Source organism: Ambystoma mexicanum, chromosome 5q, assembly GCF_040938575.1.
Source record: "Ambystoma mexicanum isolate Mex_15411 chromosome 5q, UKY_AmexF1_1, whole genome shotgun sequence".
Classification (NCBI taxonomy): Eukaryota; Metazoa; Chordata; class Amphibia; order Caudata; family Ambystomatidae; genus Ambystoma; species Ambystoma mexicanum.
Genome location: NC_090933.1, coordinates 1,138,841,384 through 1,138,869,147, shown reverse-complemented (window position 1 = coordinate 1,138,869,147; position 27,764 = coordinate 1,138,841,384). Strand labels below are relative to the sequence as shown.

Below are 27,764 nucleotides of genomic sequence, written 5' to 3'. Positions count from 1 at the left end.
ACCTATTGCCAGGAGGACAAGGCTGGTGTAGTCTCCCACAGGGTAACTACATACAATCTTGCCGAACACAAGCACTATTATTAGCGAGGACAACAAACATGAACAAAGTCACTTAGTAGAGAAATAGTTAGGAAATGGGACAGTCAGAATTCATTTTTAAAAAAAGCAATTCCATTTGATGTTACCAATTCCAAGTCATGCAAAAACACTTTTGTACCTGTGATTTTGTTAAGACGAGCCCTCTTTGCTTGAAATGAACTTCCTTCATTACTTGTTCGCTTTAGAGTAATGGGGGTCTCTGATGGAGTTAAAATTATCTTTGGAACATCCATATTAGGCATATCTATAATTTGGAGTAAAATCATCAAGAAGGTCACTTGAAAAATATATTTGCCAACAAATTCTAGTAGATCAGAACTTCAGAATGAATGAATTATGACGACCTAAGAGCATCATAACCATCTTGCAGCCTGTTACTTCCCCATTCATTTAAAGAAACAGATAATTCAGGGACTAAAATGTAAACCCATTATAACACTATATTGTATAACAGTAAAACGTTACAAATTAAATAATTAAATCTCAAAATTGCCAATGTGAACATATTTCATGAACAACCACCAATCACTTTCTCTGTACGCAAGCATAGCCCTTGCAATGAGAATGCATGTACACTCTCAACCAACATTTTCAGTTTATGGGTACATAACCTTTTTCAACAACAAGAATGTACTATGGTCACCGTTGTCTGCTTCAGACAGTATTCATATTACTGTATGAGCCGTTTATATTTGTTGTTAGGAAGGTCTCTCTGAATTCCTCTGATGAGGGGTTCAAGTTGACAAAGCTGTGGAAGTGTAAAGGGCTTACTACAAAGTTTGTCCAACTCATAATGGTAACGTGAGAGTGTTAGGCAAAGTTTGTATGCAGTACCCTCTGGGAACACTACAAACAACTCTGACTACAGGTATAGTAAACCCAGTCTTTGGTAGAAGCTTGTACTACACAGTTTTGGTAGTGTGTTGAGCAGCCAGGCTTATCTCAAGAGGGGTCCATGTGAGCTGTAGTGGAGTTACACAGATTTACAGTTTCAAGTATTCAAATAAACTCTTACACTCAAGGTTTCTTTAATAAACAATTATTAATTTGTCAGTTAGAATAAGCATTCTTTAGAAGGGAGCATTATAATAGTAACACTCCAATACACTTCATGAAATACACACTCTTAATATCTCAGAATCAGTAGATACCCTTTTGGGATGGCCCACAGACACTACCTACACCCTCAGGTGACTTCAATTGCTAGGGTGCTGGGGACATTAATATATCACTGATCAGTAAGTCAAAGGAAAAGATTTAGAACAAACAAGTGGCCACTAATAGTCTTAAGCAGGCAAATACTTTCAGATCCTCCAAGAAGAGTCATTCAGTGGAAGCGGCTAAGCCAAAGTCAATAGGCCAAAATCTATGTAAGCTGAAGCACTTCTTTGTAGGTAAGTAGGAAGTCTTAAGAAAAGAAGAATCAAATGTAGGGCCACAAGCTGATTAGACTTGTGAGTAGTCGAAGATGCAAGCAACTCAACAGTAAGAGGCAAGTTCTCTCAGACTTTTTACAGCACCTTTAAAATGAAAAAGTGCAGCAGATGACTCCTGTTCCTGTGCAGCTCTGCAGATCTCACTGTTCCTGGGCCTCAGTCGTGAGGACAAAAAGGGAGGGCGTTGGGGGACTCCTGCACTAAACTGGGACGGTCAAAACTCGCAACTGGCAAACTTAACTTTCAGTGGGTGTTCAGTGTTTCAACTCCTCATCACAGAGTGCATTTGGGTCTCCTAGGACACTAAGCACAGAGTTTTGGGCACCTCCCTCACTTCCTGTCTCCCCCAGACACCCTGGAGCCAGAGGCAGGCTTCACTCGCACCAAAGGCAAAACGAACAATGGGACCAAACCTGGTTTTGCGCGCAGAGTAAATCTCAAGAAGGACCTTTCCACAAAGAAATGGCAAAAAAAGACTAGGGCCATTTTGATAAAAATGGCACCCATGGGTGCTTTACTGCAGCTGCAAACGCCAACAGCCATTCAGTGAAGAAAGGGCAACATAAAAAATGTTACATGAGAAGCTAGACAAAAGGGACACTGGGTAACCTCTCCAGTACCCTATTATAAACTAGGGTGTGCTAGGTCTACAAAGTTAAAGGTAAGTAAAGTCAATTTCACTTTACTGCTCTGGGATAACAGTTTATCCCAGAGACGGTAGTTGCACCTTTGGGAAATCTGAAAGACTTCCCTGTGCCACTGCACTGAAGGTGCTGTGCGACAATGTAGAAGTGGATGCCTATGGAGTTTGTCAGACTCCACAACCAAAAGAAACAGAGGTACAATTCATATTAAAATACATGAGTGGGGAAAAAAGGGTCTCTCACTCTCCAGGTTAAAAAAATCAAATCCTCAAAATCCAGCAAAGTTGCTGGGGGTCTCTAAGGTGGAGGGAATTGGCACATTTCTGAGAATTCTCTCACTCTTCAAAAAACCTCTCAAAGCTAGGGCTGTGCTCAATAAATACCATAATAAGTGGAGAGAAATGGTAAAACGCACATACCAGCATACACTAAAGATACAGCTGCATAAGTATATTTACTGGAAAGTATTCTCTTAATGTAAAGCGCTTTGGAGGAAAGCGCTATATAAACAAAATAAATACAAACAAATACAAATAAAGGCATAGCCCAAGTAATATCTACAACCAGGTAGTACTAAAGAGCCAGAACAGAAGTATTATAAACAAAAGTAAAAGTCCTAGGAAAGACCCAACAAATTTAAAACTAGTAGGGAAAAGGTAATACAGAATAGTATAACTACTTTGAAAGGCTTTTAAAGCAGTGAAATACAATGATTTATCATACGATTATATAAAACAACAAGTATTAAAATAAAGTGATTAATTTAACAACTCCAGGACCACTGTTAAAACAGAATTCCTATTTTTGGTGATTGTTATGATGGGATATATGATATGATAGGGCATTTATAACTAACATGCACATAAATGTTTCTTCGCGCGACAAGTCAAGGGGGGTTGATTTAGAGTGGTGTGGCAGGGGGTGGGGAGTGAGAACAAATGGAGGACAAAATAACAACCTTAATAGGCCTTGTGTCATTCAGATTGCGCAAGTGCAGGGAAGGAGAGAAGTGCAAGGGGGAGGGTGTTAGTCAAGATGTTATGTAGTAACCCTGTGGGAGACTACACCGGCCTTGTCCTCTTCGCAATAGGTCACTCAACCTTTGGTATAGGCCTGTACTACACAAGTTGGTAGAGTGGCCAGAGCAGCCAGGCTTATCTCAAGAGGGGTCAATGTGAGCTGTAGGGTTGTAACAGAGATTAACAGTGACTTGTTAAAATAACACCTATACACAAGGCTTCTTGATAACATTTATTAAACAGTCCGTTTTAAAATAAGCCTTCTTTAGAAAGGAGCAATATGCAACACTTAAATACACTTCAAAAACACACTCCTTCAGTTAAGTAAATAGATACCCTTTTGGGATGTCAAACAGATACTTCCCGGACCCTGAGGTGACCTTCAATAGTTAGGCCACTGTGGACATTAACATATCACTTCATAATGAAGTTATGGCAAAAAGGAAAAGGTTAGGGAAGGAAACAATGGTTTCTCAAACAGGTAAGTACTTTAGAATCCCCCAATGAAATATAGGTTAACCCTTTCCCAGCTATACAAGCATGAATGTATGACTTTCTGGAGGGACAGATCAACACAAAGTCAGAGGGTAAGAAGAGTCTGCGGGGAGCCAGGAAAGCCAATGTCAATTGAGCGAAGACTAGGAGAGCTGAGGAACTTCTTGTAGATGGCAGAAAAGTCTTGCAAAATGTTTAAGAGTTTGGTTGTAAAAAGAATCACTGTTTGGCCACAAGCTGGGAGGCTTGTGAAGGGCAAAGCGGCAAGCAACCCTGAAAAGTGCAGCAAATGCAAGTCTCCAGTGAGAGCAAGCAAGTTACACACAATAAGGGGCAAGTACCCCTAGTTACACAGTACCTTGAGTCTGAAGAGGTTCCAGCTGGCTTCTGTTCCTGTTGTAGTCCTGCAGATCCTGTTGTTCCTGGGCCTCAGTCTTGGGGACAAGAGGGAGGACATCTGGGAACTCCTGCACTATGGTTTGAAGGTTGGCGGCAGCAATGGGCACAATTCAGATTAGCGGTACTTCGCGGTTGCAGCTACTCGCAAATATCACCACTGCGGTTCTTGGACACCTTGTGGACTTTGCTTGCTTCTGGGTTCCAGCACTCGGTTGATGTGGCTCAGGCTTGCTTATTCCTGTTTCGAGGGAGTCTTGAAGATCTTCCTGGAGCTCTGGTCCGGCTTAAAGGCGAGGCACTAGATTCTGGTGTTCCCATCACCTCGCACTCGATTCCTGCAGCAGCAAAGTAGTACAGCCAGCAGAGGGGTTCCAGTCGAGTTTGTCTTGGGGCTGTGTTAGGCAAGATTGTATACAGTACCCTGTGGGAGACTGCACCACCCTTGTACTCTTGGCAATAGGTAACCCAACCTTTGGTATAAGCATGTTCTACACAAGTTGGTAGAGTGACTGAGCAGTCAGGCTCATCTGAAGAGGGGTCAATGTGAGCTGTAGGGTTGTAACAGTTTCACAGTGACAAGTATCAAAATAAACTCTTACACTCGAGTTTTTTTTTATTATACAATTATTAATTTAACAGTTTGAATAAGCCTTCTTTAGAAGGGAGCAATATATGTAACAAAATATACTTAAACATACACACTCAGTTTCAATAAATCAATAGATACCCATTTGGGATGGTACACAGAGGTGACCTAAATAACTAGGATAATGTGGACATTGATATATCACTGGCACATTTAGAGCAACACTGAGTTTGGTGTCAAAAGGAAAATAGTTAGGGAATAAAACAATGGTTAACAAATATTCTTAAGCAGTTAAGTACTTTTGAACACCCCCAAAAATGCAAAGTAAATTAACCATTTCCCGACTACACAAGTTAGAGTGTGTGACTTTTGTTGAGGAATAGTTGAAGCACCAAGTCAGATGATAGAAGAGTCGTTCAAGCCTTGCACAATGTTTTAGAAGTCTTTGTAGAAAATGAAATCACTGTTGGGACACAAGCTGGGAGGCTTGTGAGGGGCAAAGCTGCAAACAACTCTGCAAAAGCAACCAAGACAAGTCTCAAGTGAGAGCTAGCAAGGCTACACAAGAGGGAAGTACTCCTTCATTTTACAATACCTTTGTGTCTGAAGAAATTGGTTCCAGCTGGCTTCCGTTCCTGCTGTAGGTCTGCAGATCCTGTTCCTGGGCCTCAGTCTTGGGGACAAGAGGGAGGACGTCTGGTGACTCTGGCACTACGAATTGAAACCTTATGGACTTTCCTTGCATCTGGGGTCCAGCACTCTTGAGGTGGCTCAGGCTTGGTCAGTCCTGTGTAGAGAAGGAGCTAAGCACCCCACCTCAACCACTTTGCCCCTATTGCCTATATGTTGGCAACCAGAGTGTGAGACACCTGCAGTACCAGTGAAAATACCAATAACGAGGAGAATCTTGGGAGGCAAGGTTCCCATTGAGGAAACCAAACTTGCATACGAGACAGTATGATGGCCATTTGAAAGAAATCCCGGAAGAAGCAGGACCAATGAATGGCAAAGAAGAATGGTGACATGTCATGCAGAGCCGAGCTGACGTACATAGAAGAGATGCAGAGACTAGAGAATGCAGATATTCTATAAGGCATCAAGAAAGTATCGAAGGGAAGTGACATCGTGGGATCAAGACAAAGAAACCTATGCTACAGAACTGATCATGTCAAGCCAGTTTACACGTGTACAGATGCAAAGAAACGCAAGCAGATGAAGTATCCTTGAGGCTAGCCAAGTAGTGAATAGATTGCGGCATGCGCCAATACATACATACATATAGAAGTGAATAGATCTTTCCACTACGTACTATAGCAGACCTGGGCCACTTTTCCAGTGTGTCGCTGTTAAAAAAAACAAATGAATTACAAAGTGAATCTCAAAGTCGAGACTGGATGAGCCAAGAAGCCAAGGTCTTGTCTGGCTGGAGTGAGCAGATATTGGATACAAATCATGTGAAAGAACAGAGCTCATGTTCAGAAGGCAAGGACAAAAACAAGAAAGACGTCAGAGGTCTATTAGAAAATAGTATTTTAAATACACTAGGGCTTGATTGTGGTCTTCAGTCACATGGAAGGATGAAGTTGGACGAACATGATGATCACACCTATGCATGAGGGCAGAGCGTGCCTTCACTCCCCCGAATTCTCCAGAGCCAAGAACCCTCTCAAGGACAAGTTCAAAGCCCTAATTGACAGCAGGCCACTGAGGTGATTATAGATGAATATTCTAATTGGTGGGAAGCTCTGGTTGGAGACTAGCTCACCAGCACCTGAAATCCCAGTCTGCATGTCAACGTAGGTAGAACAGTACTGACGGAGGTTAGAGTGCCAACCAATGGTAGGGGGCCACTTGATTAAGGGTCCTATAATGTGTAGCCAATGGGACGTTGCGAATTTAGCAACGTTCATAGTGACCCGTTTAACGGGAGGGCTTAGTTGCCCCACCTGATGTTAAGAAGCCCATCACTATTCTTCACTCCTGTAGACGAATATGTATCGTATACATGGAGGTTCCTTAAGAACCAATCGCTTTCTTCACTAGGTTTTTGTAGTTTGACACGTAGGTTGACATTAGTAATACGTAGGTTGAAGTCACGTATGACTGTTTGCAATAAAAATGTTTTTCAGATGCATTGAGAGATCTTAGGCTGAGATGTCCGTAGATGTCTGTTGTACTGTTTTAGACAACAGATATTAAAACAGTCAGAGAACTTAGTTGAAGACTAGAGAAGCCAAGCAAAGGACGACTTCTCCCCTTGGGTTGTTGGGACCAATCAACCCCAAGACAAACTCATCTGGAAATCTTCTCGGCGGTGGTTGCACTTCCATTGCTGCTGCAAGAACAGATTGCCAGGGAGAGTAACACCAGAATCGAGGGTGTCGTCTAAGTCAGAACCTAACTCCAGGAAGATCCTCCATAGGGATCATCTTTAGAGATTGTGTCACCCAGCACCTTCAGTGCAGTGGCACAGGCAAGTCTTAGATTTCCCAAAGGTTTAAATACCTTCTCTTGGTGAAACTACTGTTCCCAAGAGCAGTGAAGTGAAATGGACTTTCTAGACCCAGCACACACCATCTTACCATAGGGTGCTGGAGGGGTTACTTAGTATCCCCTTTGTTTAGTTTCTCGAGTAACATTTTTATATTACCCTTACTACAATTAACGGCTGGTGGCAGTAGGTTACTTTTTCCTACCATTGTGTGTTTCTACAGCGGGCTGCAATTGCAGCTCCAGTAAAGCACCCAAGGGTGCCCATTTTGTCAAAATGGCCCCAATCATCTTTTTTAGCCATTTCTTGTTGGTAAGATCCTTCTTGAGATACTCTGCGCGCCAAACCAGGTTTGGTCTCTGTTCGTTATGTCTTTGGCGGGATTCACTGGTGAAGCCCACCTCTGGCTCCAGTAGGTCTGCCAGGGGCAGGAAGTAAGGGAGGTTTCGGAAACTCCCTGTGCTTAATCCCCTTGGTTACAGGAATGCACCCAAAGGTGATTGGCCAGGTGGCTGTCCGGCAAGGACAGCCACCCTGCTGTGTGATGGACAGCTAGGCTGGAATGAATGGGAGACACTTGCATAAAAGGCGAGGCTTTTTGGCTTGGAAGGGAGAGTCGACCACTGGACGAAGGAATCCGAAGAAGAACTTGGAAGAGATTCCTGCTGCAACTCCTGGACCGTTAGTTTTCCCGGTGAATCCCTGCTGCTGTGCTGAAGCTCAAATATGCCTCGACTAGAGAAGCCCTGCAATGACGATTGGTGGGACCAATGAACTCCAAAGCAAGCCCGTCTGGACATCCTCTCGAAGCTGGTTGTATTTCCACTGCAGATGCTGCTGGAACCAAAGAGCCAGGCAGAGGAACACCAGATTGTGTGCATTGCTTTTAAGTCGGACCCGAGAGCTAGGAAGATCCTCCGGACTTCTCTGATGCAGGACTGACCAAGCCTGAGCCACAACAGAGTGCTGGACTCCAGATACGAGGAAAGTCTGAAATGGTATCCAAGAACCGCAGTGTTACTATTTGCTGTCAGACGCAAGGAACTGAAACACTGAAGAACTGCTGAATTGAATTTTGCCCATTGCTGCTGCTGACCGTCCCATTGCAGAGCAAGAGTCCTCCCTCTTGTCCCCACGACTGAGGCTCAGAAACAGGATCTGCAGAGCTGTAAAGAACAGAAGCCAGCTGGAACCATTTCTTCTAACCAGAGGTACTGTAAAGTCTAAGAATTCACCTCTTCATGTGTAGCCATACTTGCTCTCAGTTGAGACCTCTCGGTTACCTTGCAGAATTGCTAAAGCTTTGCCCTCACAAGCCTCACAGCTTGTGGCCCTTCAAGTGTTCTATTTTCTACAAGCATTTCTAAAAACTTTGTGCAAGAAGTTTGCCTACCTGCAAAGAAGATCTTCAACTCCCCTTGACATTGTGCAATTTACATTGGCTGTCCTGGCTCCCTGAGAGACTCCTCCTTACCTCAGACTTTGGAAGGTGTTTAAAAGTACTTGCCTGTCTAAGAATTATTTGTTACCTTTGTTTTATTCCTCCATTCTATCTTTTTCACCAAACTCAGTATTGCTCTGTAGGAAGCGTCTGTGTGCCATCCCCAATGGATAACTGATTTAGAGAAACCAAGAGTGTGTTTTGAAGTATATTTAAGTGTTACATGTTTTGCTCCCTTTCTGAGGGCTTATATAACCAACTGTGAAATAAATTTATCATTGTTTTATCAAGAAACCTTGAGTACAAGTGTTTATTTGGATAACTGTATTGTGAAACTGTCACAACCTTACTGCTCACATTGACCCCGCTTGAGATAAGCCTGGCTGATCGACCACCCTACCAACTTGTGTAGTTCAGACTTCTACCAAAGGTTGGGTCCCTATTGCCATGAGGTCAAGGTTATGGTAGTTCACCCAAAGGGTACTGCATACAATCTTGCCTGACAGTGAGAAGTCGTCCTTTCCAGGCTTCTCTAGTCCATTAGAAATTCAGAGTTTCCGCATCGCAGCAGGGCTTCACCGGGCGAACCAACAGTCCAGCAAGCTTTTCTTAGTTTCTTCTTCGGTTCCTTCGTCCATTGGTCGACTGCCTTCCTTGCAAAAGACCTCGCCTTTTATGCAAGTTTTTCCCATTCATTTGCAGCCTAGCTGTCACTCACAGCAGGGTGGCTGTCCTCAAAGGACAACTAGCAATCCAATAACCTTTGGGTGCCTTCATGTAACCAAGGAAACTAAGCGAGGGAGTTTTGTTAACCTCCCTCGCTTCCTGCTCTGCCAGACACGCTGGAGCCAGAGGCGGGCTTCACCAGTGAATCCCGCCAAAGACTAAACTAACAAAGGGAACAAACCTGGTTTGGCAAGCAAAGTAAATCACAAAAAGGACCTTTCGAACAAGATGTGGCAAAAAAGAAAAAAAAAGAAAGAAATCCGTCCATTTTGACAAAATGGGCACCCGTGGGTGCAATAATGAAGCTGCGAATGCAGCCTGCGGTAAAAACGCACAATGGTAGGAACAAGTAAACCACTGCCACCAGCCGTTAAATGTAGCAAAGGTAACATAGAAATGTTACATGAGAAGGTAGACAAAGGGGGTACTAAGTAACCCATCCAGCACTCTATTTAAGATGTGTGCTGGGTCTACAAAGAGAAAAATGTAAGTAAAGTCAATTTCACTTTGCTACTCTTAGAAAACAGTAGTTTATACAAGAAAAGGTATTTAAACCTAGGAGAAATCCAAAGGACTTCTCTGACACTGCACTGAGGGTGCTGTGTGTCACAATACTAAAAGATGATGCATATGGAGTTTGGCCAGGTTACCAGTGTGTAGAACAGTCGGGTCATCAGGGGAGAGGAAGAGAGAAAGCAGAAGCGAAGAGGAAGATCTTGAGTTGCTTCCAGAACCGGAGATGGTCCTGCTCAAGTTTGAGAGCGGCAGGGAGGCTGTTCCAGACGGAGGCCCTAGCCACGGAGAAAGATCTGCCCTCGATTCTCTGCTTGGAGAAGCATCTGACCCTCAGGAGGTGGATGAGCGGAGTGCTCGAGAAGAACAAGTTACTTACCAAGTAGTAACGTTCTTTCAACTGGAATTCCTCCAATGCATTCCACATCTTTGACATGTAATGTCCACAGCTGTGCACTTCAGAAACTTTTTCGGCAGAGGGGGTCCTGTGTCGATGGCATCGGGTCCATGTCCCTCCAAAGCCTCCGTTGAGGGTGACGTCACAGGATGTTATAAATAGGACGCACAGCGCCCGTAGCCTCAGTTTAAGTTTATTCCCCCAGAACGTGTCGCACCAGTCTGATGCCTGCTGGACTGCACTTAGCCTTACGGAAAACGGAAGCTACAATCGCATAGGAAATTCTCCTGAGGGGCAGGCTCGGAGGGCGATATGGAATGTGTTGGAGGAACCTCCAGTTGAAAGAATGTTTCCAGTTGGTAAGTAACTTGTTCTTCGAATGGATTGTGTCCAACGCATTACACATCTTTGACAGACTTCCAAAGCAGAACCAGTAAATGGAGGAGGAAAACATTTAGAGTACCCAATCAGATTGCGGAATAAAGAACCGCCATCCCAAAGGCCATATCCTGACCATGGATTGTATCCAGGGAATAATGGTTCACAAAGGTGTGGATGGAAGCCCTTGTAGCGGCATCACAAATATTCCTAATAGGAACACCCCGCTGGAGGGCGGTGGAAGTAGCCACGCCCCTAGTGGAATGAGCTCTCAACCCATCAGGAGGGTCCTTACCCGCCAATCGATAACATTTTGTAAGGGTGAGGATAATCCACCTGGACAAGGTCCGTTTGGTAACAGCCTGGGCCAATCGGTGTCCAGCATATCCTACAAAGAGTTGATCGTCCACTCTGACCCTGGACATCCTAGAAATGTAAAAGCTCAAAGCTCTCCTAGGATCCAACCGATGGAGTCGCTCCTCTTCCTTACCAGGAGGAGGAGGAGGGTAGAAAAATGGAAGAACCACCTTTTGACTCAAATGGTATTCAGAAACTACCCTGGGTAGAAAGGAGGGACATACTCAGTGCAACCCTGTCCTTGTGAAACACAGTAAAAGGTGGCTAAGATGAAGTGCCAGCAATTCGCTCACTCTGCGAGCAGAAGTAACCGCAACCAAGAACACAGTCTTGAAGGACAAGAGTGCATAGGTACAAACAGAGCACCCATGAGAAATTTCAAACCCAATCTTAAAATAAAAACATTCTTCAGACGAGCGCTTAAAGATAAGACAACACCAGCAGGTAACCCTTTAATGGTACCTATTTGAAGGCCCCTGTGGGCTAAAGAAAGTAAGAAAGACAAAACCATAGGAATGGAGCACTGAAAAGGATCAACATTGGGATCTCTGTACCAGTCGCACAACTTACGCCAATGGTACTGGGATCTTGTTGCAGGCCGCCAGGCCGAAAGCAGCACCTCCATAATGTCATCCGGGAGGTCCCAATCCTTATACCGCAACCTTTCAGATACCAAGCGTGAAGGTTGAGAGAGACTGGTCCTCTGGATGGAGAACCAGATCCACCCCTCCCACTCCTCCCGTGCGAGAGCAGATCCTCTCGGTGGGGAAGACGTTGTGGAGAGCAGATGGGCATTTTCAGAAGGCCGGCTCCCACGCTCTGCTGGCCCAATCCGGAGCAATGAGGATCATGTGGGAACCGAACCTCGGTAACCTCTGCAACACTTGAGGAATGATGGGGACTGGAGGAAACGCGTACAGCAGTGGGAATGACCAATCCACCACAAACACGTCTCCTAAGGCTACTCTTGGAGGAAATTCCATTGAGCAGAATCTCTCGCACTTCCGGTTGACACTGGTTGCGAAGAGATCCACTTGTGGGGTTCCCCAAAGGGCGAAGATCTTCTGAAGAACTTGCCGAGCCAACTCCCACTCAGACCGTCCGCCGCATTGTCATCTCCGGCCAGGTGAACTGCCGAGATTGAAATTTCCTGCTGGATGGCCCAGAACCAGAGCTGCATTGCCTCTCTGCACAACGGAAGTGACCCTAATGCCCCCGCCCCCTTTTTGTTGAGGTAATGCATGGCTACTGTGTTGTCCGTCATGATCAGGACACTCTCCTCCCCTACTCCCCCGAACAGAGGGCAGAAACGCCTTCAGGGCTAGCCCGATAGCCCTCAGCTCTAACAAATTGATGTGGAGTGAACTCCGACGGAGACCAACGACCGCTGGCGGTCAAGTCATTGGCATGAGCGCCCCATCCTGTGAGGGAAGCATCCGTCACTACAGTCACCTCCAGCCACGGTTGCCAAAACTGTTCCTCCCGTCCCCCCCATCATCAGGTTCCCTTTGTTGGCCCACCAGATAAGATCCTGGGAGACCGAGGGTGGAATCTGAACAGGATCCAACATCTTTCTGTAGAACTGCGACCACTGCATCTTGAGTGCCCACTGCAGGGATCTCATCCGCAGCCTGGCCTCTGGCACCAGAAAAATGTAGGATGCCATGAGGCCGAGCAACCTTAAGAATTCGGAAGCCAGGAGACTGTGGGCATGTTGAAACTTGCCCACCATCTGCACAATGTGATGAGCCCTTACCTTGGGAGGCGGACACTTCCAAGGACGTGTCCAACACAGCCCTGATGTACTGGAGCTGTTTGGAAGGTATCAGGTGCAACTTCTTGAAATTCAGGGAGAAGCCCAGCCTGTGAAGGGTGCGGCAGGTGACAGATGATCCAATGCTAGCTCGGGAGAGCGCGCCCGGATCAGCCAGTCATCCAGGTAGGGGTTGATGTGAATCTCCCTCGCCTGAGGTACGCTGCCACCACCACCACCATGAGCTTGGTGAAGACCGTGGGGCGGAGATCAATCCGAACAGCAAGACTCGAAACTGAAAGTGCGAGTCGCCAGCCGCAAACCTCAGATACTTCCTGTGCATGGGATGGATCGGCACATGGAAGTAAGCATCCTTGAGGTCCAGAGACCAACCAATCCTGAAGTTGAAGGGCCTGGAGGACTTGAGAAAGAGGGACCATCTTGAACTTGTCCTTCCTGAGAAGTTTGTTCAACCAATGCAAGTCCATGATGGGTCTCAATCCCCCGTCTTTCTTTGGGATAAAAAAAATAAGGGTAATACCATCCCTTGTTCCTCTCCGCTACAGGCACCAGTTCTATAGCACCTTTCTCCAGCAGGCTCAAAACTTCCTGCGCAAGGAGCGGATCCGGAAGCTTCAAAGAGTTTCCTTGGTGGATTGTCGTGAGGCCGCTGAAGGAAGGGAAGGCAGTAGGCGTAGGCAATGGTATCCTGAACCCACGCATCTGAAGTAATGGCACGCCATTCTTCGAGATGCTGAGACAGTCCGCCCCCCTACCAGCGAACCATGGGACATGGCCTCACGACGGTTTGGAAGCGGCTGCGGCAGTGCCTGAAAGCAAAGAGTCAGCTGCCCGAGCGGCATTGGCACCACCAATTCCCCGACCACCATGGGTACTCTTTTGCTGACCCCTTTGACTGGTGTCCCTTCTCGTTTTACCAAAGGAGTAGTAAGGAAAGGAACCTCCCCTCCACGGCTGTTCACCAGGATGAAAAGGCAGAGGTTAACGCACCGCGGCTCTTAAAGATTTTGCTGCAGCTTTTGAGGTCTGCAACTTCTCAAGGCTCTCGTCAGCCTTGATGCCAAACAAATGTGCGCCATCAAAGGGCATGTTAAGAAAACGGGCCTGTACATCCGGAGCAAACCCAGACTTCCGCAACCACGCAAATCTGCGTATAACGGTGCTCGCAGCCATGGATTGGCTAACACGGTCGGCCGTATCCAAACCCGACTGAAGGAATTCACATATGGCATCCTTGCCGTCCTGCACGAGAGCAAGGAACCCATCCCTTTCTTCCCACTCAGGAATATGCTCAGCCACCAAAGAAACAATTCCACAGTGTGTGTGAAAACCTTGCCAAGGCACACGTGTAGTTGGCCGATTTCAGGGCCATGCCCCCAGCAGGAAATGCCTTCCGGGCCCAACCGTCGAAGCGCTTGTCGTCCCTATCCGGAGGGATGGTAGAGTATGCCGCCTGTTTCGAGGTGGCCGTAGCTGCCTGAACCACCAAACTCTCAGGAGTGGGGTGAGTAGATAGATAGCTGGGGTCGCTAACGGAAGGGCAGTATTTCTTGGTCAAAGACTTAACAGCCGGAAGAGATTCCGGGGACTGCCAAGCAGCTGCCACCCTTTTCTGCAAGATAAGATGAAATGGCAAAACTGGGTCAGAGGACAGACCTTGATCCAAGATGTCCGTCAGATCATCCTGCACAAAGTCTTCAGGAGGACTAGACCAGCCCAGATACTCCAAGACTCGTGCCATGAGTCTCCTATAAGAAGGCTCTGCATCAGCCCCAGGCTGAGGTCTACCAAATTCCACTTCGGGGAAATGTCCAGCCCACTTGTATCATGGAGGGTCTGCTTTAACTCCTCCAACTGACTGTCTCCAGAAAAAAATGGATCATCAAGTCACCAGGTTCCTCAACCCTAGACCTTTCCTCCTCTTCATAAATATCATTCAGAGGGAGTTGAAACCCAGGTCTGGGGACAGAAGAGGGCCTGGAGGCCAAAACCGGCCTCACAGACTTAGACGTAGCCTTCCTTGGAGGATCCATGATATGTTATGTTCTGTTATTTTGCACTTATATAGCGCCTTATATACCATTGGTATGGTATAAAGGCGCTGGTAGGTTGAACGCCCTTGGGAACCGAAGTTATGGTCAGTAGAGGGAGAAGAGAGTCCAAAGGTGCGTGTGCGCATCTGGTATGTGTGCAGCTGGTGCGAAATTCCTGTGGTAGCTGCTTCCTAGCGGTAGGTGTGGTGGCTGATCGGTCAGGAGTATGTGTTCGATCTGGCCGGAGTTATTCAGACAGAGTGGCGGCGTTAGGCCTGAGGAGAACGCCTGGCTGGGGGTGCGAGACCAGCAATGATTACAAAGAGTGATGGGGAGTGAACGGCAGATGTTGATATGAGAACAGTTATACCGAATGGTGTCATAGTTTCTCTGTGTTCTAGTTGAGTGGTGGTGTAAGGAGAGAGTAAGCGTGGGGTGTGATATGGGGTATGCTATTTTAAAGGATCCATGCATTCCGAGGCATAATACCATGCAATTGGGTACACTTCTAATGTAAATGGTCACAGCTTCTAAATGCAATTGGGTACACTTCTAATGTAAATGGTCATACCTTCTAAATTCAATTGGGTACACTTCTAATGCAAATGGTCACAGCTTCTAAATGCAATTGGGTATACTTCTAAATTCCACTTTCTCAGAGAGGCTATCGGGTGCAATTTCTAAATGCAATTGGGTACACTTCTAAATTCCACTTTCTCAGAGAGGCTATTGGGTGCAATTTCTAAATGCAATTGGGTACACTTCTAAATTCCACTTTCTCAGAGAGGCTATCGGGTGCAATTTCTAAATGCAATTGGGTACACTTCTAAATTCCACTTTCTCAGAGAGGCTATTGGGTGCAATTTCTAAATGCAATTGGGTACACTTCTAATGCAAATGGTCACAGCTTCTAAATGCAGTTGGGTACACTTCTAGTGCAAATGGTCACAGCTTCGAAATACAATTGGGTACACTTCTAAATTCCACTTTCTCAGAGAGGCCATTGGGTGCAGCTTCTCAATGCAATTGGGTACACTTCTAAATTCCACTTTCTCAGAGAGGCAATTGGGTACGCTTCTAAATTCCACTTTCTCAGAGAGGCTATTGGGCGCAGACTTCTAAATGCAATTGGGTACACTTCTAATGCAAATGGTCACAGCTTCTAAATGCAATTGGGTACACTTCTAGTGCAAATGGTCACAGCTTCTAAATGCAGTTGGGTACACTTCTAGTGCAAATGGTCACAGCTTCTAAATACAATTGGGTATATCCAGGTACTCCAATGGCAAATTGAGAAAAAATTCCCGAAGGCTCCGATAGCGGCGAAGGTTTCGACATCGTGAGCGTCGACAACCTCGACGTCGTGATCACCGAAGGCTTCAGCGTCAACACAGGTGCCGATGGTGCCATGGGCCTATACGACGGCAAGGCGTCTATGTCCGAATGGGATGGACACAGCGCCGAACGAGTCGACGCTGGCCCCGAGCCCTCAATAGGTTGATGCAGTCTCACTGGGTACGAGGACCGAGACCTAGAGACATGTCTTTTGCGACCTTTCCATTCCTTGTCCGTACAGGACCTCGACGGCTCCCGATGGGTCGCGTCGCGAACCCGCGCCTGAAGGCGTGCGAGCCAGGGAACGAGACCGATCTTGGCCGGCTTCGTTAGAAGGCGCGACCGGACCAGTGTCCTGCGAATGAAGAAAAAAAAAAAAACCGACATCATGAATTTCTTAAAGCTGCCCATTCCTTCGGAGTCGAGGAATTCGTAGGGCACAAAACCTTCGAGGCAGCATCCTCCGAGGAGGACGGGGAAGGCGACCGGTGAGGGCGCTTCCTCGAGTGCCGGGACGAGGAAGATGAGTGGCGGTAACCACTCCGGGACCGAGATCCCCGGGAATCCTTCCGACGTGGAGAGTCGTCAGTGGAAACCCCCTTGGACTTTGAAGCACAGGACTTAACAGGCTTCGAGCCCCTACCTACCTGGAGCAGTCAGCGACTGGAATTTCGAGCAGTTGTCGGTGTTGTGCGACTCGCCCAGGCACCACAAACAAATGCAGTGGGGGTTGGTGAGCGACATCTTCGACTTGCGGTCCCGGCAAGTCTTAATGCCAGACCGCGGAGTCGGGAGGGTAGAAGAGAAAAGACATCTTCTACTAAGAAAACACACAAGGTGCGCTGAGTCTCACAAAGTTAACACGTTCACGGAAAAAACTGAACTGAGGCTACGGGCGCCGTGCATCCTATTTATAACATCCTGTGACGTCGCCCTCGACGGAGGCCTTCGAGGGACATGGACCCGACGCCATTGACGCAGGACGCCCTCTGCCGGAAAAAGGTTTCCAAAGTGCACAGCTGTGGACATTACATGTCAAAGATGTGGAATGCATTGGAGGACACAATCCATTTGAAAGGAAGATCCTTTGGAAGAGAATGTTGGAGGTAGCACGGTCCCAGGCCCCAGAAAGCCTTGTGGATGATGCAGAGGGTCTTGAAGTTGATCCTTGCATCCACGGGGAGCCAGTGAAGATATTTCATAGCTGGAGAGATACAATCCCTGGGCTTGAGACCATGGCCAAGTCTTGCATTCCTGTTCTGGATATATTGTAAAGGTCGAAGAGTAAAGGCAGGAAGATTTATAAAGAGGCTGTTACAATAGTCCAGCCTAGAGAGGATCAGAGGTCTGGCGACAGTGAGCTTCTGGGTGTGGAAGTGAGAAAAGGAAGAAACCTCTGAGGAGGTGCAGCTGATAGTCTGACTTCTAAAGAGACGACAGACATGTGAGGAGAGAAGGAGGAGTTGAAGATGACACCAAGTTTCTTCGCCTCACATGAAGGAGCAGGAAGAGAGCCCAGAGTGGGTCGCCAGAGAGGAAAGGAGGGAGAAGGTGTCCCAATGAGGAGGATCTCAGTCTTACTGGCATTAATGCAGAGATCATTGGCAGCACACCAATCCTGAAATGCGGCCAGATGGTCTGGTATGAGAGAAGCAGAGGTGGCTGAGGGCAGCCTGAAAGAGCAAAGGATCATCCACTTAGCATTGAAAATTGGAGTAGAAAGTTGCGATGCAGTGGGCAAGAGGTACCAGGGAGAGAGGTTAGATCCATGGGAACACCACAAGTAGAGAGAGAGGGAAAGACCCCAGTTGGACCTGAGAGGGTAGGTTGGTGAGAAAGGTGTTAAAATGGATTTCTCAAAACACACATTAGAAATTGAAACAAGCAGGTGATATTACACCATCTATTATAAAACATATATACAGTCAACATGGGGTTCTTAGCAATGCATTCAATAACTTATTCAACAAAAAGTAGTTTGTGATGTAATAGAATGGAACCAAGTCACAAGAAATATACCCTAACTTATAAGTCCAATCCCCTATGAGTGAGGCCTTCTGCCCAACAGTCAAAGCTTTTTCTTAGGAAAAGGGTTAGTTGTAGTCAGAGTTCTTGTGCCGGTGAAATGTTCCAGAAGATCTTCAACAAAGTTACTGGTTAGTAAATGTATGTTCTCATCTTTCAGATACAGCTTTCGAGCGATGGCTACCGCACACAGACAGTAGGTGCCCATCCAGTCGCGATTGAAGACCTTCCAGAGCAGGATGCCTTGAAGCGGAAATGCTGAAATTAGGCAGATAGGTGACTTGCACCAGAAGCTGGGCACTACCGAAGGTCCAGCGCAAAATGAGGAATGGCGACGGTTCTAGCAAGGTAGCCCACTAGAGAGTTGGTTAGTACACCTGGTGGTCCTGGGACACGTCCGAAGACTCGGCCAGCTGGATCCTCAAGAATATGTCGAGACTGGGTGGTCTCACCAGTCCAAGCATTGAAGTACCACTCAGTCTTTGCAGATAAGGTAGGCCAGCCTTTACCAGGCCAAACGCATCAACTACCTCTTCAGGACTCGTCCACAGATCTTCAGTCGACTGCTAGTCTATACAGTATACTTGACTCCAACGCTTATCTGAAGAAATGGCTGCAGGAGTCCTCTTATCTGAAAACCTGGAAGCCAAGCCCATCAAAGGTAAAGATTTGCCCCATCCAAACAGCCAGCAGAGGTCCAAAAAGGGACCACTGTAAGTTTCCCTCATGCCACATGTTTGGGAAAAAACTAATTTCTGTGCTAATTCTCTACTACCTTAGAAACCCCAGCTATTTGTTGACTTTAGGACTTTTATTTTTTATCCTGGAGTGAGTGACCTTTTTCTCACTCTTGTGTATTTTTATCTGATTTGGACACTTTCGTTTGGTTTTGGAGTCTAACCAACTCCAGATGCATCACCTTTTTTATTGTGACACACAGCACCTCTAGTGCTGCAGGAGCCAGACCTGCAGGTTCAGCGACCCCAGTCGTGGTGGTGGATGATGCCTCCTCCTCTGGTGAAAAAATCCATGTCCGTCGGCAGTTTGACTGGGGGGGGTGGAGGGGGGGGGCACAGGGGCCGCTGTCATGTTCCGGCGAAGGCAAACGCTGTTCCCCATCTGACGAAAGCCGGTGTCGGCGATGTCCGTGGCCATCGTAATGGCGTGGTCCGAAGCCACCTCGCCTTCCTGTAGGATTTCTAGGGCCTCAGCCCTCTTGTCGTCCGGGAGGAAGTCCAGCAGGGGAGCGATCTTGAACCACAGCTCCCGGTCGTAGCGTGCCACGATCGCGAGGACGTTGGCCACTTTAATAGTAGCCGACGAGAGGACCCGTCGTCCCATGGCGTCCAGCTTCTTCCCCTTGCCGTCTGGCGGGGATGTTGAAGTTGCAGCCGTCGCCCCTGTCACTTTCTTCTTGGCCGCAGCGGAGACCACTGTATCCGGGAACAGCTGTGCCCTGAGGCACATAGGGGCGGAGTCCGGGACCCAGTACTACTTTTCGTACCGGTCTCTTAGAAGGGGCCGTGGACGGGTTCTTCAGGAGCACCAGCCCCTCGTCCCAGATGTCGTCCAGTAACAGGACTGCGAGAACAGTCTTCCTCTTAGCCTCCCGCCGCTGGTAGAGGAAACCCTCCTTCTGTTCTTCGGGGCAGAGCTGGAAGAGCTCAGATGCCCTGGCGAGCATGGCAAGGAAGGAGCCAAATTCGTTGGGGGGGGGGGGGGGGGGAAGCAGGAGGCGGGGGTGGCCTGAGCAGGTGGTGATGGGAGATCTATTCTGTCGTCACCACCGTAGTTGTCCCGTCGCCATTCCCGTCTCATCCCTCGGTGGAGGGGAAGGAGGTGAAGGCTGTGAAGGCAGGAAAGGAGGAGGAGGGTGGTGGGGCTAGGGGGGGTTCGCCTCCGCTTGCTTGGTGGGCTTCCAGACGGTCCGGGCTCGTCCGCTGGGGGAAAGGGGCACATTGTCCTTCTCTCCGTATACAAGGCATAGGCACCGGTTGCGACGGGAGTGACGGTTGGGGAGTAGGCTCCTTCTCCACGGTCCGCGGCTCCTCGTTTGCACCACCGTCGCTTTCTTCATCCGCCTCGTCGGGATGCCTCCCGTAGGAATGGACCTCCTCAAACTTCTTGTCCAGGATCTTTGCGACGCCAGCCAGCTCATCTTCAGAGGTGGTATCTGTGTCTGTAATTTCTACCATGCCCCCCTCCTCTTTCTCCACCCAGGGGTTCCAATGGGGGGTGGGGGGGGGGTCTTAATCGATAGGCTGAAAAGAGGATTCCCCTGCATGGTGGCAGGGAAACTCTAGGCCCGGAGGTAGTCTCCAATGTGATAGCCTCCGCAGGCTTAACCAGGGACACCACAACTCCCTCGATCGAGGCATTAGCCGGGTAAATCAGGGCCTTCGCGTCTTTGCCACGCCTGAGGCCTTCAACTTGGGGGGAGGAGGGGGATGGGAGGGGTGGGGTTCGCTGTCTCGCTCCCCCTCGGCTGCCACCGTCGGATCGACCGGGACTTCTCCCGAAGTTTACCTGTGTTCTCCGACTTCCTTCCCCCCGAGCCAGAGCGTTGGCTCGTGGTTGATGGCGTCGGTGACATTGCGCCCTGCCTGGCAGCCAAAGAGCCCGACCCATCTGCGCTCCCAGTGCCCGCGGTGCTTTGCCTTCTGTTGGGCCCCTGTCGCCGGAGCACCTTCAAAAGTCTTAAGACCGCTCGGACCTCTTCTCACCTGCTGCTGGGTTCTTCCCCTCCAGCCAGTTGGTGAGTCGAGTAAGACGATCCCCCATTGTCCGTTCGGACATTCTTACAAAACGCACAGTCCTTTTCCATGTGAGATTTGTCGTGAAGGCAGTAGAGGCACCGAGAGTGCTCATCTTCCTTGAAGACATTTTGTAATCTGCATCCAGGACAGCTCCTGAAAAGCTTGGATCCGGGTGTCGCGTTTCCTTTGTCCTGGGCCATGTCCACGCGAGGTAGGCCTCAAAGATCTTCCAGAATCTGCCAAGAAGCGAAACTCGATGAAAATTCGCCCTTGAGGGGCGTAGGAATATCCGAAACTGGTCCCTGTTGATCGGAAGTAGAAACGGTGGAGCTTGAGGCTCGTTGGACCGACAAAATGTGTAAACTCTTTGAAAAACGCAGTAAAAGCTTGAGAGCTACAGCAAAAGGACTCCCAACACTTGACCGTGCGGTAAAAATCTGAAGACGGCTGCCAGAGGAGGGGCTTAGGTAGAGGGCAGTCATTGGTTGGGGCAGTATAACCCAGAGAGCAGCGATTGCTTATTAGGAGAAAGAGTTCAGAACCGAAACTTAAACTGATTTTTTCTTTACCGAGGATTCCCAGCCTGACTGGGAATATTCACGAGCATGTGAATCCATGCCAGACCCCATGCTGGAGAAAGATCCAAATCAGGAAAAAACATGTGTGTGAAAACGGCCCCACTCACTCAGGAGTTAAAATTAAAAAGTTCTAAATCTAGCAAAAGAGCTGGGGGTCTCTTAGGTGGGGGGAATTTAGCAATAAAATGAAAATACTTAACAGCCTGTAAAAGGGGAGCAAGTTAAGCAAGTGCAAATCTCAAGTGAGAAAGCACGACTTAAGGCAAGAAGGTAAGTACCCCAAGGCCAAAAAGTATGTTTAATTTGAAGTAAGTGGTCCAGCTGGATTCCATCTTTCTACAGCGAAGCAGAACCTGGTTACTGAGCCTCAGTCGTGGGGACAAGAGGGAGGACATCTGAAGGGCCCCTGCGGCAATCCTCGGGAAAGGCTTCAGCAGCTATGGGTTTTCTTCGACTCAGTGTCACGACCCTCGCCCAAAACCCCCTCTGGCAAACCCATTGGCTAGGTGGAGTCAGGACTCGGGCCTCTAGAGCCTGGCATCCTCTTCAAAAGCACTCATGGGGCCAGTCCTATATACCATGAACAACAATGTGCTTGGGAACTACTTTATTGTATTGTCAGCCAACATGGAGGCATCCACAAAGCTTGGTTCCTAAGAACTAAGCTATGCGGTCTAGTGTTTTGGGTGTGCCAGGCCTGAACTACTTTCCCTGGCAGTACTTTACCTGAGCTATCTAAACCACACCCTGACTGCAGAACATGCTTCGTGTTAATTTGCAGCTTGCAACTTGACGCTCACCGTGTCCAGCTATTCCCTCGAACCACAGAGAAGCAGAACCTGCAAGGAGACAAAAGGAACATCATTAGCAGCATCTTACCTGCAGTCTTCATCTTTAAATACTCGCAGCTACTGAGAACAGCTTCCTCGAATCTGCACGCCTCCCGGACAGAACGACCCGAAAGAGGAAGATCGAGGCAAGAGACATTTACAAATTACGAACTGCTCAAAAGGCTTACCTGGCTGGTCGCCTCTCGGCTGGCACCACTCCTGACATTCCACTCGCGCTGAAGAACACCGCGACCTACAAGGAATGAAAACACAGGTTAGCAAAGGCAAGACTTTGAAGCGCTGTTTATAGCGCTTACTTACCGCATTATAGCGCTCTTAATGCGCCATCATTTACCAGCGGGGCTCAACCAAGCCAGTTCGCCGCGCTGAAGCTCTGCATACCTAAGGGAGAAAAAAAAAGACATTTTAAACAAAGAAAGGCATGCAGGATAGCAACAAAACTAAAGAACAGCAATAAGACCTACCTGAACAATACTAAACGGTCCGGCGTCAGTGAAGTAACTGGACCGCACTCGCCCATGAAAGACAACGCGCCCCTGCAAAGAAGGCATGACTGAGAGCACGCCTAATTCTACCATAAGGTATAGGAGAGGGCGCCAGAGGAACAAAGCATACGGGGGTGGAGGGAAGATACTTACCCCAGTCGGTCAGTCTTGAACACAGTCCTCCTGTATTTTCAGGCAGAACCTTCCCCACAGACCACATCAGGGAAAAGCTGAAAAGCATACCAGCGAGTAACCCAGCTGGGTGGCGTCCCTGTGGATACCAGGGGAGCGTAACACTCAGAGGCTCTTCACAGTTGCAGCGCCTCGCAAACAGCACTGATGCAGAACTAATATCTACGGTTGTACTTTCCCTGCTCCCTCGGTCCACTCTGGGGAGGGTACTCCGGATCGGGCTTTCCTGCTTCTGGAGAGTCCTTAGGAGGCTCCAGGAGCCTTTGGCCGGATTCGTTCTACGGCAGATGTTGCACTCTGTTATGGACACTTGACCCCTGGCATTGGGCTTCTGCAGTACTGGAGGCACAGCAAGTCAGGGACTGCGCCAAAGTGGACTTTGTCTCAGCGTTACTTGGTCCCACTAACCCAAGGGAAGAAGTTGTCCCGTCCGGAGCTTCTCTGTTGATTGAAAAAGGAGGTCAGCACAGCAGCAGGGCTTCACTGGGCAATTCAGAGTTCCAGGAGGTTGCAGCGGGCTTCTCTTCACTATTTCTTCTTCGGAATTTCTTCCTGTGGTTATGAGCGTGTCCCATTCATTCACAGCCTAGGCGGTCAATCACAGCAGGGTGGCTGTCCTTCAGATGGCCAGCCAACCAGGACTGGTTTCGTGCAGGCATACCTAAAGACAAGATAGGGGTGTTTCGGGATCCTGCCTCACTTCCTTCCCTTCCAGACACACTGGAGCAGGGGCGGGCTTTAAGGTTGAAGCCTGCCAAAGGCAAAAACACACAAAGGGCTCAAATCTGTCCCAAAGCACAGTAAAAGCAAAGATCGATCTCAGAAACAGAACATGGCGAAAAAAAGACTGGGGCCATTTTGACAAAATGATCACCCATGGATGCTGTACTGCAGCTGAGGGTTCATCCTGTGGTAAAAACGCACACTAGTAGTAAAAAGTAAACCTCTGCCACCAGCCATTTAAAGCAGTGAGGGTAACAAACATTTTTACATCAGAAACTAGGATAAGGGGCTACTAGGTAACGCCCCAGCACTGCACATAAAATGGTGTGTGCTGGACCTACCAAGTAAGAAGGTAACTAAGATCAATTTCACCTTACTATTCTTCGGAACAGTAGTTCACCCAAGAAAAGGTATTTAAACCTTATGAGAAATCCAAATGATTTCTCAGTGACACTGCACAGAGGGTGATGTGTGTCACTATACAAAAAGCTGGTAACTATGGAGTTTGTTAGACCCCAACAATAGTGAAAATATAAAATCAGAATCAGGGAAAAACTCATGAGTGAGAAAAAGGTCCCACTCACTCGGGAGTTAAAATTAAAAAGCCTCAAGTACAGCAAAAAAGCTGGGGGTCTCTAAGGTGAGAGGAATTTAGCAAACAAATGAACATTCTCCCTAACTTTTAGCACTTCTACCATCTTGGGAGGGGGGAGGTCTGGATGAGAGTTTTGTCTTTGGCAGGAACCCTTTGTGTGCCCGCCAAGGCTCCAGTGTGTCTGAGGCCAGGAAGCAGAGGAGGAGTTTGACACCTCCCTGTCGTTTGTCTGCTGATGTACCTGAATGGGATTTCCTGACTTCAGAAGACAGGAAGAAGGTCAAACTACATTATGGCCAAAGGAAGTGTGAAAATCTAGTGGCACGGCCATTTTGGAGCACTAGTCATATTTAGTAGCCATTCATGGTAAATGCTTGTGTGCATATGAAAAATAGGAGCAAAAGCAGCAAAAAAGTAACTGCTGCCACCAGTTCATCTTTAGGCACAGTTAATAACCAAAAATCCCAAGTATCAAATATTAGGGAGATACAAAATGATGCCCACTCAACTGCAAGGTGGTGTGCAATTTAAACTACAATAATTCAATAAGGGAAACAACTTTTCCCAGTACCGAGTCTGAAGAACTAGTTAGTTTCCCTATAACTAATGAGCAAAAGGAAAGTGAAGCTGAAGGATTAATTCACTTCAAAATGTTGGGTCAGGATAAAAAATAAAATAAAATTAATAAACACGAATGAGGGAAAACTATGGAGGGAAATGTGCAAAGAGAAAATCTCTTTCCTAACTACCATAGGATATTACATCAAAAAGAGTTGCAGTGGCACATGTCTTTAGTAGGAGCCCTGCAACCAAAATTGTCAGGTCAAATAGCCAAGAATACCAATATGAAAAAACAAAATGTTTAGGTGTCCCATTATAAAATGTGACTGCAGGATCCCAAAAATGGAGTTCTATCCTAACACCATATACGTCAGCCAATAATTGCACTGCGTCCATCAACAGTGTAGTAATCCTATGGCCCCTGGCCTTGTCCAATAGGCCAATTAGGTTGACGCCAGACTTTAGTGAAAGAGGTTTGGAGAGGAGGTGATAGTAAATGGGGACTAGACAACCAACACAAGGGGATGAAAAACAGGGTTACGGGGGGGGGGGGGGGGGTTATCCCTGTAGTTCCATAGAACTACAAAATTCACTTTACTACTTCACAAATCCATGTAAGCCAATTGCCCTGTCCAATACTGTTTACTTGATCAAGGGTAACTAGCGGTGCAATTTTGTGGTGGTAGTCATATCGTTTGATGGGTCCAAACAGAACTGCATTCTCGTCTACCAAAAATATCTGACTGAACGAAATGTTTCCCCAGCATACTAGATCACAAAAGGGATTGTGGCACATAGCATACCCATGATTCCACTGGATGTAGGCTGCTCTTCTTTTTTCATAACTTCAGCCAATGTTTTAGATACATTGGATTCCTCTTTCAGTAAAGAAACTTTCAAACATTTCTTTTCTTCTTTGTCTTTATTGCTGTTTGCACTTGTCCGAGGTTTACCACCTGCTTTACCTTTGAGGGCTACGGCTGCAGCTGCGGCTTTAACCAATGCTATCCAATCCTTTAGAGAAAATAACAGTATTTATAATTAGCGCATTTAAGTACTATTCATTTAATACACATTTTTTAAAATCATCATCAAGAAGAGGCACAGGCATCCTACACCAAGTCTGCATTCTTGACTATATACTACAATGATGCAACTAATCCTGAAACTATAAAAAAACAACCTAGAATAATGAATATATATATATATTTGGGGGCTAGTAAGAGTTGGGGAAAGAGAAGGCTGAGCTTAATTGATATGATGGGCAACTGGTAGGATGCCCGCCTTGATGAATTATTTCTGAAAACATTAGCACTTAGGCAGACTAGTTTGCTTTTCAAGCAACAGATGTCACACTGACAATCTCTCAATAGTCTTACAAGCATCTTAATCTGACAGAGCCAATGCATGTTGGCTGCTTTGTAAGACTCCTACATTTGTGGTCGATTTATTTGGTCGTTTTTATGATGGGCCGACAATTTTTTGTTTCGTCTATTAGCAACGCTTAACCACCACATAAAAACCAAAACTATTTGGGAGAACAGTTTAGCCTGAGGGACACAGTGTTGGTGTTGGTTATTTACCCCACCCATGGCCATGCCAACTCCTATGGGCAGTCTCCCCGACTACCTGCCACTCCACACAAAGAATCCTAAGGGGATTGCTTTGAGCTAGCTCTTTAAGAGGTAGTCGTGGCAGAGTAAGCCAGGTCTAACTCAAGAGGGCGAATGGAGTGGTTAAAAAGGTACAGTACTGGTTTCATTTACAACAAATGAGACTATTCACACTATGACATGCATACGGTATCTGCTTAGATTCACATTCTGTGCATATGGTCCGACGCCCAGTGGTAACCACAGAGTATTGCATCTTGTCTTTCGGGGACCGAAAGGAGACGTCGGCATAGGCGTGTCTGTAACACTATCCCTATCGTGACATGTAGTGTACCCAAAATCCCTCACTTGCCTCACGCGCCGCGGCCCCTCCAATAGTATTTTTTCTGCCCCGAGGGAGCCCAAGGCTATTGTGAGTGAGTACATGAAGAGAGAAAATAGTAAGACGTCTATGTTCCTTCCACCCCGAGCGTGGAGGTCGGGAGGGCGCATGGGAATCTAAGCAGATACAATCATCAGAAATGCTATTACAGTAAGTAATGCATGTCTTCCGATGCTTGTTAATCTGCTTAGAATCACATGCTGTGCATAGACTAGCGAGCAGTACCCAGAGTTGGAGGTGGGTTGTGAGAAGGAACGGTGGAGAAAAGATGTCTTAGTACTGCTTGTCTCACCTGAGAATTAGACCTAGAATGAGTGTCTAGGCAATAGTGATTTGTAAAGGTGTGTACAGAACTCCAGGTTGCCATTTTACAAATGGACTCTAGGGGAACATTTGCAATGAATGCCCCAGTGCCCCAAGTAGAATGTGGTCTAGGCTTGAAGGGCAGTTCTCTTAGCAAGAGAGAAACAGTGATACATTTGACAATCCACCTTGAGATAGCTGAGATAGCTGATTTATAGACAGGATCCCCCTCTACCTGCTGCAACTGAAACGTAAAATTGGCTTGTTTTACTCAATGGTTTAGTTCTTTCCAGGTAGAACATGACTGCCCTGCGCACATCTAATGTGTGTAGGCTTCTTTCGGCCATGATAGTGGGATTCTGGAAAAAGGTAGGTAGTTCAATCGATTGGTTCACATGGAACTTCGAGATGAATGTAGGCGCAAATCTGGGATGAGAGCGCAGAACTACCTTATCCGTGTGGACTGTAACAAAGGGGTCTAGAACAGAAAGGGCGAGAAGTTCGCTAACTCTTCTGACAGAAGTGATAGCCACTAGGAAGGTCGTCTTATAAGTAAGGTCTTTTAGACTTGCTTTAT

The 27,764-nt window shown here is 47.2% G+C and overlaps 1 protein-coding gene across 6 annotated transcripts in view; it reads right to left on the bottom strand.

Moving 5' to 3' along the window:
* Window positions 1-27,764, bottom strand: part of PHF20L1 (PHD finger protein 20 like 1) — a 1,153,412-nt gene that overhangs the window by 965,495 nt on the left and 160,153 nt on the right. For 5 of the 6 annotated variants that reach the window (XR_011278670.1, XM_069621650.1, XM_069621651.1 and 2 more), the window contains 2 exons: window positions 25,693-25,903; window positions 218-343 (listed from right to left, as the gene is read on the bottom strand). Coding sequence is in view for 5 of the 6 variants with exons in the window: in XM_069621650.1 (XP_069477751.1) it covers window positions 218-343; window positions 25,693-25,903 (337 nt within the window). In the remaining variant the exon portion in view is untranslated. The remainder of the gene's footprint in view (window positions 1-217; window positions 344-25,692; window positions 25,904-27,764) is intronic. The other variant, XM_069621652.1, reaches the window with a different exon arrangement.